The following is a 15,442-nucleotide window of genomic DNA, read 5'->3' on the forward strand; positions in this document are numbered from 1 at the left end:
TTCTAACATCTTGGCAGTTTAATCTTGCTCTTAGTGCCAGCCTACTACCTACAGACTGCCCAGATGCCCGAAGGCCATCGTCCCTTTCTTTTTCTTTTTCTTTTTTTTTAAGATTTTATTTATTTATTTGACAGAGACACAGCGAGAGAGGGAACACAAGCAGGGGGAGTAGAAGAGGGAGAAGCAGGCTTCCTGCAGAGCAGGGAGCCCGATGCGGGGCTCAATCCCAGGACCCTAGGATCATGACCTGAGCCACCCAGGCGCCCCCCATCGTCCCTTTCTATAGCAGAGTCCACCTGGGTGTTTGCTCACCTGGTTCCCCTTCCCTTTCGTCACAGAATCCTCTCTCCAAATATATACCCACACATCCTCTTTCTTGTCCTTGTCTTGTTATATATTTATTTTAATACGTTAATTGTATTTTCTTTGTGATTATTAGCAATAACTAGAAGTTAATTTAGAATGATATCAAGAGTTTTCTACCCGGGCGCCTGGGTGGCTCAGATGGTTAAGCGTCTGCCTTGGGCTCAGGTCATGATCCCAGGGTCCTGGGATCGAGTCCTGCGTCAGGCTCCCTGCTCCTTGGGAGCCTCCTTCTCCCTCTGTCTCTCTCTCTCTCTCTCTCTCTCTCTCTCTCTCTGTCTTTCATGAATAAATAAATAAAATCTAAAAAAAAAAAGTTTTCTACCCATGACTTTTATTTCCTATCTCATTATTTAAAGATTTAGGGGCACCAGGGTGGCTCAGTCATTCAGAATCTGCCTTCGGCTCGGGTCATGATCCCAGGGTCCTGGGATCGAGCCCCACATCGGGCTCCCTGCTCAGCGGGAGGTCTGCTTCTCCCTCTCCCACTCCCCCTGCTTGTGTTCCCTCTCTCATTGTCTCTCTCTCTCAGTCAAATAAATAAATAAAAATCTTAAAAAGATACATTTATTTTTAGAGAGAGAGGAGAATGAGTGCGCGTGAGTGCAGCGAATGGCAGAGGCCAAGAATCCTCAAGCCAGACTGAGGGGAGCCAGATGCGGGGCTCCATCCCATGACCCATGAGATCATGACCTGAACTGAAACGAAGAGTCCGACACCCAACTGATTGAGCCACTCAGGTGCCCCCCATTTCATTATTTTAAAAATAAAAAGGGGCACCTGGGTGGCTCAGTTGGTTAAGCATCTGCCTTCGGCTCAGGTCATGATCCCAGGGTCCTGGGATCGAGTCCTGCGTCGGGCTCCCTGCTTAGCGGGGAGTCTGCTTCTCCCTCTCCTTCTGCTGCTCCCCCTGCTTGTTCTCTCTCTCTCTCTGTCAAATAAATAAAAATTTAAAAATAAATAAAAACAAAAATAAAGACAGAGGCAATCTGTTTCTTAGGTGAAAGGGAGATAAAGAAAGAATGTTTTACATTGGAGAGAAAGGCCAGACAGTGAAGCTCCTCATCTCGTTGGCCTCTTTGTGCTCCAGACATGAGACAGCAGGTTCCTGCACTGAAAGGCTCAGAGGCCAAGGGTCTAGAGCAGGTACAGTGCAGAGTGTGGGGAAATTGAGGAATGTGATCCGTCTACAGGTGTCTAGATTTGTAGCCTCCTAGTAGCTCCTGCCTGCAGGTTTTTCTCTTCTTACCTAGACCCGATTTTAATTTGCGTGTTTACTCTCATTATTGTATCTTATGTTTGTGCTTAAATGTTATTTTTTTAATGGAATAAGATTAGACGTAAACCATTTTTCCAGGTTTCCATCGACTTCAGCTTCCAGCTACATGATTTCTACAAAGTCTACTGTAACTCAAGTTTCTCACTCACATTAGAACTTCCCTTATACACAGATCCGAAAATTTTCATTATCAGTAACAAATATCATAATTAGGGTTTTCCTGTTTTGTGACTTCTGTATGGTAGGAGAAGAATATGTAAATTATAAAACTCAACTCCTTGGGGGGCGCCAGGGTGGCTCAGTCAGTTAAGTGACTGACTCTTGATTTCGATTTTTCCATTTTGACTCAGGTCGTGATCTCAGGGTTGTGAGATAGAGCCCTGTATTAGGCTCTGCACTGTGTGTGGAGTGTGGAGCCTGCTTAAGATTCTCCCTCTCCCTCTGCCCCACCACTCCCATGCATGTTCTCCCTCTCTGTCTCTCCCTGAAAATAAATAATAAAACTAACTCCTTGGTCCACTTTATAAAACACGAAATTTTTCATAATTACCAATATTTGTATGAATTTCCCAGGTATGAATAAAAAAGACATTCTCTTTCTATCTGTAAATTAAAATATTATGACTTGGAGAAAGAGCAATACTCGGAACTCCAAGCATTAATCATAAAATTATTATTAAATCCGTTTACTCTGTCCCTCAAATTGTTACTTTCCTTTTAAAAAGGCAAAACCAGAGAAAACGTGTTTTCAGTTGTAATTTTTTTCCACTGAGTATTTTACAAATTAATTTTTTTATAACTTAAATTTTAATGCAAATCTGAAAAATAGAATGCTCAGTCGTTACCTTTTTTTTTTTTTTTTAAGATTTTATTTATTTATTTATTTGACAGAGACACAGCGAGAGAGGGAGCACAAGCAGGGGGAGTGAGAGAGGGAGAAGCAGGCTTCCCGCAGAGCAGGGAGCCCGATGCGGGGCTGGATCCCAGGACCCTGGGATCATGACCTGAGCCAAAGGCAGCCGCTTAACTGACTGAGCCACCCAGGAGCCCCAAGGACCAGTAGCTTTAACAGAAAGAAGACCCCCCTATTTAAGTTGAGATTTATAAGAATTAGCTAAAAAGGCAGTTGGGACAGTTGACTGTTAGAATGGGAAGGAAAAAATTGGAAATAACATGAATGACAGATGCAGTCTGATATCCACCTCAGCATCCAGCTTCTTTCTGAATGTGTTTTGTTCCAAGTAGTGATAGGTCTCTTTTAGCCTTCACCTTGTCATCTGGGGTGTCAGACACATGGCACAGCAGCTTCATCCCAAGGAAGATCTGCATGAGAAGCAGCTAGCAGGGCAGCATTCCAGTGTAGTTATAAAATACAGGCTTAAAAAGTTGAAATCCCAATCAGACATTTGTTGGGCCCTTAAAACACCTCTCTAGAGCTCTGTGGATCTGCAGAACAATTTGAAAAACACTTGCAAAACAAAATTCCTGCCTTCCCCTTGATGAGTAGAGCAGCCCCTAACTGGTGCCTGTCCTCTGACAATAGCTAGGATTCCTCCCACCCTGCATTTTAAAGTTGTCCTAAAAAGATGCTCAGAGGGGCGCCTGGGTGGCTAAGATGGTTAAGCGTCTGCCTTCGGCTCCGGTCATGATCCCAGGGTCCTGGGATCGAGCCCCGCCTCCGAAGCAGGGAGCCTGCTTCTCCCTCTCCCTCTACTGTTCCCCCTGCTTGTACTCTCTTGCTCTCTCTATCAAATAAATAAATAAAATCTTAAAAAAAAAAAAAATGCTCAGAGTGCCTGTGAGGCCCCACAGAGGGGCCAGGGAGTGGACAACTCAGGGAGACATTATTGCTGCTGGGAGGGAGAGGTGGTGTGGTGAGTGAGGTCTTGGTGACAGCAGTTCCACCCCATGTAAATTGGGGTGGAGATAGATTTTTTTTTAATTTTTTTTAAAGATTTTATTTATTTGAGAGAGCGAGAATGAGAGAGAGAGCACATGAGAGGGGTAAGGGGCAGAGGGAGAAACAGACTCCCCACTGAGCAGGGATCCCTATGCAGGACTCAATCCTGGGACTCAGGGATCATGACCCTAGCTGAAGGAAGACGCTTAACCGACTGAGCCACCCAGGCGCCCCTAGATGTTTTTTTTTAATACACTTTTTTATGTGATTTCACTTTAACCATTCTCAGAGAGTTAAGTGTTCATTTCTATCCTGTTGGAGTTAGTAATCAATATGGGGAGAAAAAAAAGGCTGCTTTTGTTCTCAGAAGCTAAACATTCTCACCAGCTGAGGATGACACCTGGCTTACTGGTAGCACCTTGTGTCTTTGGCACTGCTTGATTTTAGGTTTAAGCATGGAAAAAAAATAAATTCTTTAAAAAAATCTATAGATTCCTTTGGATAGAACCGTGTGTATGGCCTAAAGTAAACCTTTTTTTTTTTAATTTGCAGAGGAAATGCTGACTTTGTCTTCTTTCTCCATCCTTACAGGTTGGTGACATTGTGAAAGTCACAAGGATGAATATAAATGGCCAGTGGGAAGGCGAAGTGAATGGGCGCAAAGGGCTTTTCCCCTTTACGCATGTCAAAATCATTGACCCTCAAAACCCTGATGAAAACGAGTGATTGCTGTTGCCTGTTTCCTGCTGCTTCCTTGTTCTGCCTGTCATAGTCTCCTTTGAAGTGGGAAAGCATTCTCTCTCATAGGCAGGTTACACTGCATTGCCGATGGTCAGCTTTCTGCAGAGTGGCGGTCTCTCATACACATTTGGAATGCACACAGCGGCTGCCTGGGCATTTGTATCATAGTCGTATTGTCAAAGAGTAGCAGAGTTTATAGAGTTCTTTTGGATCATAAACTGGAAATACTGGTGGAAGCACACAAGTGGAGAGAAGTTGACAAGGAAAGGGTCTGTCTTCTCATCACTGCCCTGTTTGTACTTGTGACTGATTCTGTCATGTTCATCAGATGGAGCTTGAGGCCATGGTGAGACGTTGCACGTTGCTGTTCCATAAAGCAGTGGCTCAATGGCCGTTTTGTTCTTCCTGAAGAACAGAGCAAATGAACCTTAAAGAGGAGGGAATTCTGTCCTAAACTCCCCAAATCTGGCTCTTCTTTTTTCTTTTTTGGTTTGGTTTTGGAAGACTTAATTAGACTTGTGTGTTCTGAACAGGTTTTTAAGTAGCAGGTTGGATTTTTGTGATAATTGTAAGGAATGACACATGCCTCTGAGCTTCCAAACTGAAGCTGCTGTAACTAAAGAAATATGAAAAAGAAAAAAAAAAAACAACATCAACAACCCTGAAGCAGAGGCTTTTATTGTCTTGGTTTCCAGTTATACCTGTTTTGCCATATAGCAGACAGCCCACAAAATAATCAGTCATATGTGCCAAGCTTGTGTGCATGGCCTCTTGGATTACGTTGTCCCCAAAAAGCATCAGAGTGGGGGGTGATTTGGGGAAGGCTTTGCTTACCTTGTTTGCCAGTGATGACAGGAGCAATGGGGGGAAGCACTTGGCCAGTTTTCTGTCCAGTGTTTCAGTGAATATACCCCTTTAAGGTATAGGAATTAAATTTCTTTAAAAAGTGAAGTTCATAGAATTATTGAATTCATTAATGAATCTTTAAATCCTACTCACTGAGGCCCACTCCTCGCTGCCGCAGCCCAAGCTCACGGTCTGCCAGAGAAAGATGGTGCTGTTCATACTGGTTCCCCAGGCTCCGTGTCTGTGACGCTCCCAGGCAAAGAAAATGCAAGCTCTGGAAATTGGTTCATGCATTTGATGTCTAAGATTTTAGTGACTAGGGAGAACCGTTAACTATTTAGCAACTTGATGTTAACATTTCCTTATTAGCTAAAAGAGGGCTGTTCATACAAGCTAGCTTGGTACAGAGGTGTGGCTGATCCCTCATCTGGTGCACATAGCAGTCTAGGATTCTGGAACCTTTATGCAGTTCAGTCTGCTCTCCCTTCTGGAAACTGGTGAAGACAGGCCTCCATTCAGAATGAATACAGCAGACCTAGAAATGTAGCAGCCACCTAATACTGATTGCATCATTTGCTGAGCGGCTGCTTTAGCCACAGCCCTGTCTCCCAAGGGTCTTGGATTTTGAGGTAGAGCAAGATACATATACATACGTATATATACACCGGTGACAGAACCAGCCAAGCAACCATTTTTTTTCAGTCTCTCTTTAAATCAGTATTCCATTAGGCAGGTAACTACCATATTAAAGAATCTTGAAAATGTTGCTGTGACAAAGATAATGATCAGTTGGAAAAAATATCACTGTGGCTGCCTGTCTGTGGTTTTCCTGGAAAAAATGCAGTCTGCTCTCCCTAATCAGTGAGCACTGTGGCCACCTCTTGCTCTGAAGGTGCCTCTCCATTGTGTTGCCTCTTATTCTGAGTTCAGGCCCAGCCCAGCTCCCACAGCAAGTGGCACGTGCATGGCAGCATTCCCGTGGTCTGCCTGGACACAACACTCGCCTTGCAGCCGGTGACCCGGTACTGAGGGGGTTGGCCAGCAGAAGGTGGAATATGTGCCTTGTTCAAAGAGGGCACAAACCTTGAGGCTTTTTTAAACCAAGTTTAGCTGAGGGGCTTGGCACCTCTTGGTGACAATAGTTGGTTCGGAGTACAAGAAGTGTATGGTCATTTTGGAAAGCAAGATTTCCCTTCAGCCATCCATGTCTGCTGACCTGTAGCAAGACCCACCTCATGTGGAGCACTTCAGAATCAGAGCACCCCACAAACCTACTTTGGCTTCATAATAAGTCTGCTTGTCACTTCAGCCCATGTGCATGTCTCCAGGGCTGCCCAGGAGATTGGGAGCCCGAAATAAGGTGAGCCTTGAGTTCTGAACTCTCGAGATATATGTGCCAAAAGTAGTACCTATTTGACTTAGGACCTTATTAGTTTTTTCATCAGGCAGGGAGATTCTTTTCATCACACTAAATATACAAAAACAGCACCCTCGCCTCAGCTTTGTGCCTGGGTTTCCTAGTGATTGGGGAAGACTTCCTGTTTCAGAAAGCAATGCGAATCTTCCAGAGGAGCTGCCTTCCCTCCTTGGTTGGTCTCCTTTTAGGATTGTTCATTATTGCTCCTTGCTCTGCTCTACTGTGTGTCACTTAAGAAAATATTTGGATGTTAAATTAACTCACTTGGGAACTGAACAAATTATGAACTAAAGGGCATTGACAGTTTGACTCAAAACTTATTTATCCTGAGAAGGACCTCCAACACAGGAGTTGTCCTTGTCATTTCTTTGTGGCGTGGTACCATCTGATGGCACGGTGAAAGAGGAGCACGCGTCGACGAGCTGCCATTTGACAACTTTGGTCACCCAGACAAGACACCTGTGCTCATGGATGGAAAACGGAAAGGGGGGAAAGACAGCTGCTCCCTCCTTGGAGCTCAAGGATCGCTGGCTCCGTGCTAACTTTCTTTTACAGCTGTTTACACACAAGACAGGCCAAGGCAGACGGCCACTGCTCTTGTAATGTTTGCTCAGAGGAATATGACCATTTTATTTTTGAAAAGGGATGATGTGTTTTTGTGCCAGGTGTTTATAATTTAATCCTTTAATATTATGTTCATTAACCTCTTAAAATGAGTGACTTTTTGATTGTTTTAACACAGTACCTAAGACTAATGCTTTCTGTGGACACCACTGAGCTCTGCCTCAAACTCCACCCCCTGGGACCAGAGACCTACGTCCCTGGTTAACTGCTATCCGTGTGGAAACTGAGCTGGTTGTATATTCTAAAGGAGTAGAAGGACAGTTCCCTGAGACAGGGTCGTTGTCTCTGCAGGAGGAACAGTGGCCTTGCTTCTAGACGGTCTTCACTGTGTGTTTTAAAATGACAACAACACAAAACTTTTGACCTGTAACTTAAAAATCATAAACTTCAGGCAATAATATTTTCTGTGTAAGCTTTTAAAATTATTTTTGGGGATCATAGCTTGTTTTATTTTGTGCTATAAAATTAACAGTATTAAATGACTTATATTCTTAGAACATTGAGTGTCTTTTCTTAACAGATTAGTGCCTTTTTATTTTTGTATTCATTTTACGCTACTGGTCCCGGCATCAGAACCCTTGTTTCCATGGCCTGTTTGTACATTGTCTCAATAAAACTTGCATCAGCCGGTGGTGGCAGCGGCGGCTTTGGTGTTTCGGTGTCTCCTCAGTGCTGCCTGCAGGCTCCTCAGCCCACGTCAGCCTCCCAAGCAGTTAAGCACCTGGCGAACGCCTCTGAAACGCAGAAACGACTGGTGCTCCCCCCGGGATGCTGCGTCTTGCAGCCCAGCCCTGTCATTGCCCTCCACAAAATAGGTCTTGTGTGGGTGTACTGGCCCTTCTCCGCACCTGGGGCCCCCCTACAGAAGAGAAGCAGCTAGTTCCCAGTGTGTGAGCACAGTGGGTGCTGTGGGGGGCTGGTGCTCGGTCTTGGCCTTTGGAAGATGAAGCAGTAGTTCTCACGCTTTACACCACCAAGGAAAACCTAGATGTTTTCCCTTCTAGGCACCTGTTTCTGAAGGCTTCTGTTAAATACTTGTCTAGCACAAGCTCCCCAGGGTTGAAATGGTTTCAAGTGAAAGTTCTGGAAAACAAGCATTCGCATCCCAAGTTAGGGCATGATACCTGCCTCGTACATTCTTGGCTGTTCCTCTCTGTATGTTGCCTTCCTCCTGAACTCCAGGGATCTGCAGCTAGACAGCTGGGGCGTGGGGGGAACAACACCGATTTTCCTGAAATCCCCTCAGCCAGACCCCATTCCCACACGTATTTATGTGTATTGAGAGGTCCACATTTCCTTGTAGTAATTACTCTGGCAATGAGTTTCAGGAAGTGACACCAATCCCGATGTATATAGAACCATGCTGCTAAAATGTACTCCCTGGCTCCTACTTTGAGGATCCTAAAGAATTTGAAAGAAAAGTTTGTCTTGAAATAACTAAAACCGTTAGGGGCGCCTGGGTGGCTCAGTTGTTACGCGTCTGCCTTTGGCTCCGGTCATGATCCCAGAGTCCTGGGATTGAGCCCCGCATCGGGCTCCCTGCTCTGCAGGAAGTCTGCTTCTCCCTCTCCCACTCCCCCTGCTTGTGTTCCCTCTCTTGCTGTGTCTCTGTCAAATAAATAAAATCTTAAAAAAAAATACTAAAACCGTTAAACCATTCTGGAAGAAACCGTGCCCTAGAGACAGACACCTTTGAAGAATACTTTGAAAAGGTGTTTTGATCAGCGATACTGGGCTGGGTTCCTCCGTGGCAGGGAAACCCCGGGAAATGGGGCCTGGTGTGGGGGGCTGCTCCCCCACCTTCCTCCGCCCTGGCGGACTCAAGCCTCGCTCCTATCACAGGCAGAAGATAGACCACAGCTCCTTGGCCCAGGACTTCCAAGCACTGGAGACGCAGGAGTGAGGGGTTTCACTGGCACAAGTAGTTCTCAAACTTGGCTGCATAATAGAACCCCCGGGCGAACTTCAAAAAAAAAAAAAAAAAACCCAGCGTCCAGATCCATGAAATCAGAATCTGTGCAGCGCAGGTGGAGGGCCCTCGGTGTTGAGACCAGAGGGATCGAGGAAGGGCAGATCACTGGAGGTCTCAAGTCAGCAAGGGATCACGGGCTAAGACAAAGCCAGGCACGCTCCAGCCCTGAGCTGCTCCCCTTAGCCTGGATTACGTTTACTTACCCTCCCCCAGGCAGTCGGGAAGCCTTCCCGAACCTGCCCGGGGCTCCACAGCTGCTCACATCTGCACCACGAGCTTTCCAGGACAGGATAGGGGTCCCCTCTGTGCTCCAGCTCAGGTTGCCAACACCCGGGTAACCAGGGCGTGTGCGTAGACTGCAATAGCAGGGTCAGGTCTTGACGGGGCTGGGGCAGAGGGTCCATGACAAGGCAAGAGAAAGGGCCTCCCAGGACACAAGCCAGGGAGGAGAATGCCTGCAGACCCCAGCAATATCCCGGTTTTTGCTGTGGAGTGAGGTTTCAAGATCTGGGCAATGGCCTCTGCTGGCCGCACCGAGGCTAGCTTAGCAAAGGGGGGAAGGTGGGGGAGGAGCCCCCCACACTAGGCCCCATTTCCAGGGGTTTCCCTGCCACGGAGGAACCCAGCCCAGTATTGCTGATCAAAATACAACCTTTTCAAGGTATTCGTCAAAGGTGTCTGTCTCTAGGGGACGGTTTCTTCCAGAATGGTTTAATGGTTTTAGTATTTCAAGACAAACTTTTCTTTCTGCAGGATCCTGAAAGTAGGAGCCAGGGAGAACATTTTAGCAGCATGGTTCTATATACATAAGGGATTGGTGTCACTTCCTGAAACTCATTGCCAGAGGTTTTACTATAAGGAAATGTGGACCTCTCAATACACACATAAATACGTGTGGGAACGGGGCCTGGCTGAGGGGATTTCAGGAAAATCGGTGTTGTCCCCCCCCACCCCCCAGCTGTCTCGCTGCAGATCCCTGGAGTTCACGAGGAAGGCAATATACAGAGAGGAACAGCAAAGAATGTACAACGTTAAGCAGGTATCCATGCCCTAACTTGGGATGAGGCTGCTTGTTTTCCAGAACTTTCACTTAAAACCATTTAAACGCTTTAAACCATTTAAAGCCTCTGTGAGCGCTCCCCGCCCATCTTTTATGGGGAAGACCCTGGGGTGGAGGGCCCCGGGCACCGTCCAGCAGTGCGCAGGCGCGGCCGCCACACACCTGGAACTTGAAGGCATCCTGGGCGCCAGGCCCGGCTGCAGCGCGTACCCAGGCGCAGCCGCGTCACCTAGACCCCCGTCCACCGCCTCGCTGGCCGGTTCTGGGGACCACTACCGCCGCGCCCTCAAGACCCCTTACATCCGGCCCCACCACTGCCCACGCCAAGCTGCTGCCGTCGGTCCCCGGGGCAGGCGGGCAATCACGCGGGGAGGGATGGAGAGAGGGAGGACCCTGCGCGGAGTGAAGGAGGACGTAGAGCCCTGGAGCCCCTGGAGGCTCCTCCCACTCCCTCAGGTCCCAGAAACGGTTTGCCCCTTCCCGGACGTTGTCCAGAGCGCTTGGCTCCCGGGTGAGCCGGGTGAGTCCCGCTCTGCGAGGCCCCGACGGCTGCCGAGATCGCGGGCTCCGGGGTCCGGGCGCTGGCCGGGGTTTCCTGGCGCCGGGGGCGAGGGTCGGGTAGGGTGGCGAGCTGGAGCGGGGAGATGGGCGTGAGGCCCGGTGGCCGTCAGCGCTGCCCGTTTCCGGACGGCTCCCAGGGCTCCTGGGCTCTGGGCCCTAAGTAACCTGTGCCCTGGCGGCTCGGGAGGGAAGGGGCGGGAGCGTCTCAGACCCGCCCCCGCTGAGATGGGGGCGGGCACTGGCGGAGGGGGCGGGTTGGGGGCGTGACCGAGGCGGGGCGCTGGAAGGACAGCCCACACCCAACCGCCCGAGAGAGCCCTGCGGAACCATGCCGTGCAGGCTAAGGGTCTGAGGAAGTGGCTCCGGGAAGGGCGAAGGCTCTCTGAGTGGGCGCCAGGAGCTGCCGAACAGCCAAGTCCTGGAAGGAGGGAGGGAGGGAGTGGTCTGTCCACTAACTGCGGCGAGGACGGGCACCAAGAGGAGGGGAGACCTGGGCCGGGGCTGCACCAGACCCAGTGAGCAGAGGAAAGGAACCCAAGCCCCAGTGCCAGCCCTTCGGGAATGGTGGTTTGCAGCGTACCTGAGCTCCCCAGAACAGCTCCAGGAGTTTGGGGAATTCCACTTTGGCATCAGGGTTGGAGAAAAAACATCCATAGGATGCAGCCTTCAAAAGACGGGCATCAGATGAAACGTATCCTTCCACTGTCCAGTCCACTCTCCAGCATCTCCCTGTTTCCAGTTTATTATATATTATATATATTTCCACAGTTATTCTGTAACATACAAGCATACCGAAATACCTCTGTAAATATCCTTTCTAAATGTTTTCTCTACACAAAGGTAGCATAGATTACTTACTGTTCTGCACCTCGCTTTATTTCCCCATTCTGTTTTAAAGATTTTTGTGAATCCACATATGGAGGCTTTGTTCTTTTTCACTGCTGTATAGTACTCCATGATATGGATGAACTGCCACTCATTCAACAAGCTGCTAGTGATGGACATGGAGGTCCTTTTCAAGGTGGTCAGATGCATTAAAAATGAGCTGCTCCAAGTGGAACCGCTGGATCAAAGGCTCTGGGCATTTGCAATTTTGAAAAGTGTTGCCAAATTGCCCTCTGTAGGAATTACCTTAATTTACACTGTCGCCAGCGCGATGTATAAGAAAAATATAACATTTTTACAAACGCTCTGTAGACACCTTTTATGGCTGAACAATATTCCTTCATGTGGCTGAGGGAGCTTAAACTAGCACATTTGTCTTTGAGGGTGTGGAGGTTGTTGCCAATCTTCTGGTGATAGAAAACCCACAAGTCTAAGGGCGGCAGGGACATGGCCCACCTTCCAGCCCTCAAGCTTACTCTGGTCCAGTCTTCACTCCAGGTGTCTTCTGACCTCCTAGTCCCTCTGCCTCATTCCAGTCCAATGACAGTCCTAGTTGCTGGTATGGTTTTTTACTAAAGACACCTGTGATGAAAATCTCTCACCCAACTCCTCTTTGGGCCGGTAACATACCTCCATGCCATCTATGCCCCTGCTCAGAACTCAGCACTTGCCACACAGGACAGAAGGACGCCCTTCTTCTCCCTGGTGAACTTCTAAGGGCCTGTCTCTCTTCAGTCCTTGCCACCTCCTAGGAAAGCCCTTCTGAACTTTCCCTCCCTCCGTGAGGACTGGAATTAGGACTGGTTACCCCACAGCCTGGGAACAGTTCAGTGCTGACAGCAATTTAGCAGCAAGGTAGGGGCTGAAGAGGTCAGTAGGAGCTGAAGCTGGCCTCCCCAGAGTCAGAGAACCGAGAAGGAGCTGAGGACATGGTGTTTGGACACGGTTTGTGTAGACCAAACCGGGCTGGGGGGAGGATGGGTTGCAGTAGCCAGAGGAAGTCAGGAATGAGGTTGGGGTGCGGAGGTTGGTCCAGGCTCCCCAACCTGGGGATCCCCCAACTTCTGCTTCCATATGACCGAATCACTGTGAAGCTGTGGGCACAGGCTGCCTCAGCTCTGGCATTGGCTGTGCTGTATCAGCCCCCCAATATTTCCTGGGAATCAGTTAAACTGAGGTCTCTGGATCTGAAAATCCACTCAAGTCTGGCAGGGAAGAGGGCTCTACTGTTCTCAGTGGCTGCCCTCAGAATCCCAAAACTCCCAGAGGTCCTGCTGGCCCTCAGAATGGCCTCCAGGGGGCGCCAGTGTCAATCCCAATGTTAAGCGTGGTCGCTGTGTCACGTTCCAAAGGATCATCCTGCACGCCCCGGGCTTCCAGGCCCTAGGCTGAGGTGGAATGGGGAACAGGGGAAACTGACAGGAGGGGTAGATGAAAGGAGAACAGAGACTGTCTTGGGCAGGGATCGATCTCTCTCTCTCTCACACACACACAGACACACACAAACACAGACACACACACACACACACACACACCTGCTTCTCAAACCTTGGCAACTCCTTTCCATGCCTTTGGAGTGTCTGTTGGGTCTAGGGGTCTCTCAGCCATCCCAGGTCACCTCACTACATCTCAACCTGGGGCTCAGTTTCCCTCTTTAAGACTATCATCTCGGTGGGTATTCTCCAGACCAGATGTTATTGCCTTGTCAGAATCATCCTTGGGGCAAGATCGGGACCTCAGACTGCCCAAACACCCCAGACACACCACCCCCAAATCTAAGGGCCCTCTATGAGGCAGCACTCCTTTTTTTAATTTTTAAAATCTTCTTTTTAACTTTAAAAACAAATTTTTATGTATTTGTTTGAGAGAGAGAGAGATCACAAGCACGGGGAGTAGCAGGCTCCCTGCTGAACAAGGAGCCCCATGCGGGACTCAATCCCAAGACCCTGGGATCATGACCTGAGCTGAAGGCTTTTGCACAGCCCCCACATTGACCTGTTTCCCAATCTCATCTCTGGCACCCCACACTCAGCAGCCCCCACCCCACATCCTGAGCACCTTCTATTTCCTGTGGTTCTGCATGGTGACCTGGCAACCTCATCAGGAGGCCACTGCAGTTACCCCCACATTTTCTGGGGAACCTGGGGCACAGGGGTTCACTGACACAAATGGGTCCCTGAGCAGGACTTGAACTCTGCACTGGAGACTATGGGGTTTGGCCAAGCCTGGCAGGCCTCTCCCCTCCCACTGCTACCCCTCCACTTGTAAGCCAAGCACAGCCTAGCCAGCCTGCCAGGATTCAAGTCTCTGCTCTGCCACTCACCAGCTGGTAGCCTGGGGGAGTCCCTAACCTCTCTAAACCTCAGTTTCCCCAACTGTAAAATGGAGATGATACACAGAGAAACGTCCTCCTCAGGCTGTTGTAAAGAAAAGGAATAAATCCATGGCACTGTCTTCCTGGCTAAGGGGGCTGGAGTTGCAAGGTCAGCAAGTGTGTGGAATGGGGGCTGGGTTTTGGAGGCCAAGGGCACCAGGCCCAATACACCATCTGTCCAGTGATGAGGCCTCTCCTGTAGCAGTGGCAACAGTCACACTGTGGAAACCACACATGTGGCCACAGAAGGATGGTCTGAGCAGAACCACACGTCCCCTCCAAGGTCTGAGCCCCACATCCACCCGCATAAGTGTGACCCATGCAGGCCCCCGATCCTGCCCCTGGGTGAGACTCTGCCTTCTGAACTTCTGCATCTGTAAAATGAGGGGGAGTTGTGTTTGCCCCCCTGGGAAGGGTGGGTCATAAAGGACTTCCTCTGAAGGCCGGATCTCCCTGGTGCAGGTGACTCTCACTGCTGTCTTTTTTGTCATCTTTACAGGAGAGTTAGGCCCAGAAAGGGGAGAAGTGGTAAAAAAGAGAAGCCAACAGGAGCTGCCAAAGGAGCACTAATAGGACAGAGTTGGTGGGCTCTGATGTGTTTGATGATAGATGTGACATCGCTTCCCTGGAAAGTGTCTTTCATTCATTTCCCACCTACTCACTGGATCCTGGTTTGCTGCAGGTACAAGCTCTACCTGAACACAATGCAAAGATCAGGACAATCAGGACAGTGAAACTCGAGGTAACCAGGAGACAGGGTATTGGGGCCTGATCAACTCTCAGTCCAGGAAGACTGGTCAGGGAGGGCTTCCTGGAAAAGGGGACACAACACCAGCGTGCATCATGATTTAGAGGGACCCAGGAAGTTCTGATATAATGACAGGTGGGAAAAAGAACATGTAATAATTTAAGATAGACCTTATGAAGTGTGGGGAGAGGGGAGGGAGCTAGGAGACGGAGGAGACTGACACCCCAAAAGGAGTCAAGGTACCTATGGGGCAGTAGCCAGTGATTCGGGTTTTCCTTCTTGGAGAGGTTACTCCGGATGATTCAATTCCCACCCCCCACGTCACTCCGCCGCCCAGGATTCGAAGACTTCGGAAAGAAAGAACAGGAACAAGAATCAGACCCGGTGCGCAGCCCAGCTTGGCGCACCTCTAGGGTCCAGAGGATCCCCGGGAACCCAGACCCCGCTGGGGGCGTCCACGACTAGAAGGGCCCCCGAATGCCTCCCCCACACCCCGCGACCCGCATGCGGACTCCGAGGCCACCGGCCCGGCCCCTGACCCGGGACCGACCCCCATCTACCAGCAGGGACCCGGCGGGGCGGTGCTGGGCGCCGCGGGCTCTCCGGCTGCAGTGTCGCCGCAGCGCCGGCCCCGCCCCCGCCCGCTCCTCCCCCCCTCCCCCCCCCCCCCCC

General features: G+C 49.5%; 1 protein-coding gene across 1 annotated transcript in view; it reads left to right on the forward strand.

Annotated features, from left to right (window-relative positions):
• Window positions 1–7,813, forward strand: part of CRKL (CRK like proto-oncogene, adaptor protein) — a 37,726-nt gene extending 29,913 nt beyond the window's left edge. The window contains exon 3 of the mRNA XM_027576427.2: window positions 4,134–7,813. Within this exon, the coding sequence (XP_027432228.2) occupies window positions 4,134–4,268 (135 nt within the window). The 3' untranslated portion in view covers window positions 4,269–7,813. The remainder of the gene's footprint in view (window positions 1–4,133) is intronic.
• Window positions 7,814–15,442: the final 7,629 nt, after the last annotated feature.

The sequence above is a fragment of the Zalophus californianus genome, chromosome 14 (genome assembly GCF_009762305.2).
Source record: "Zalophus californianus isolate mZalCal1 chromosome 14, mZalCal1.pri.v2, whole genome shotgun sequence".
Taxonomy (NCBI): Eukaryota; Metazoa; Chordata; class Mammalia; order Carnivora; family Otariidae; genus Zalophus; species Zalophus californianus.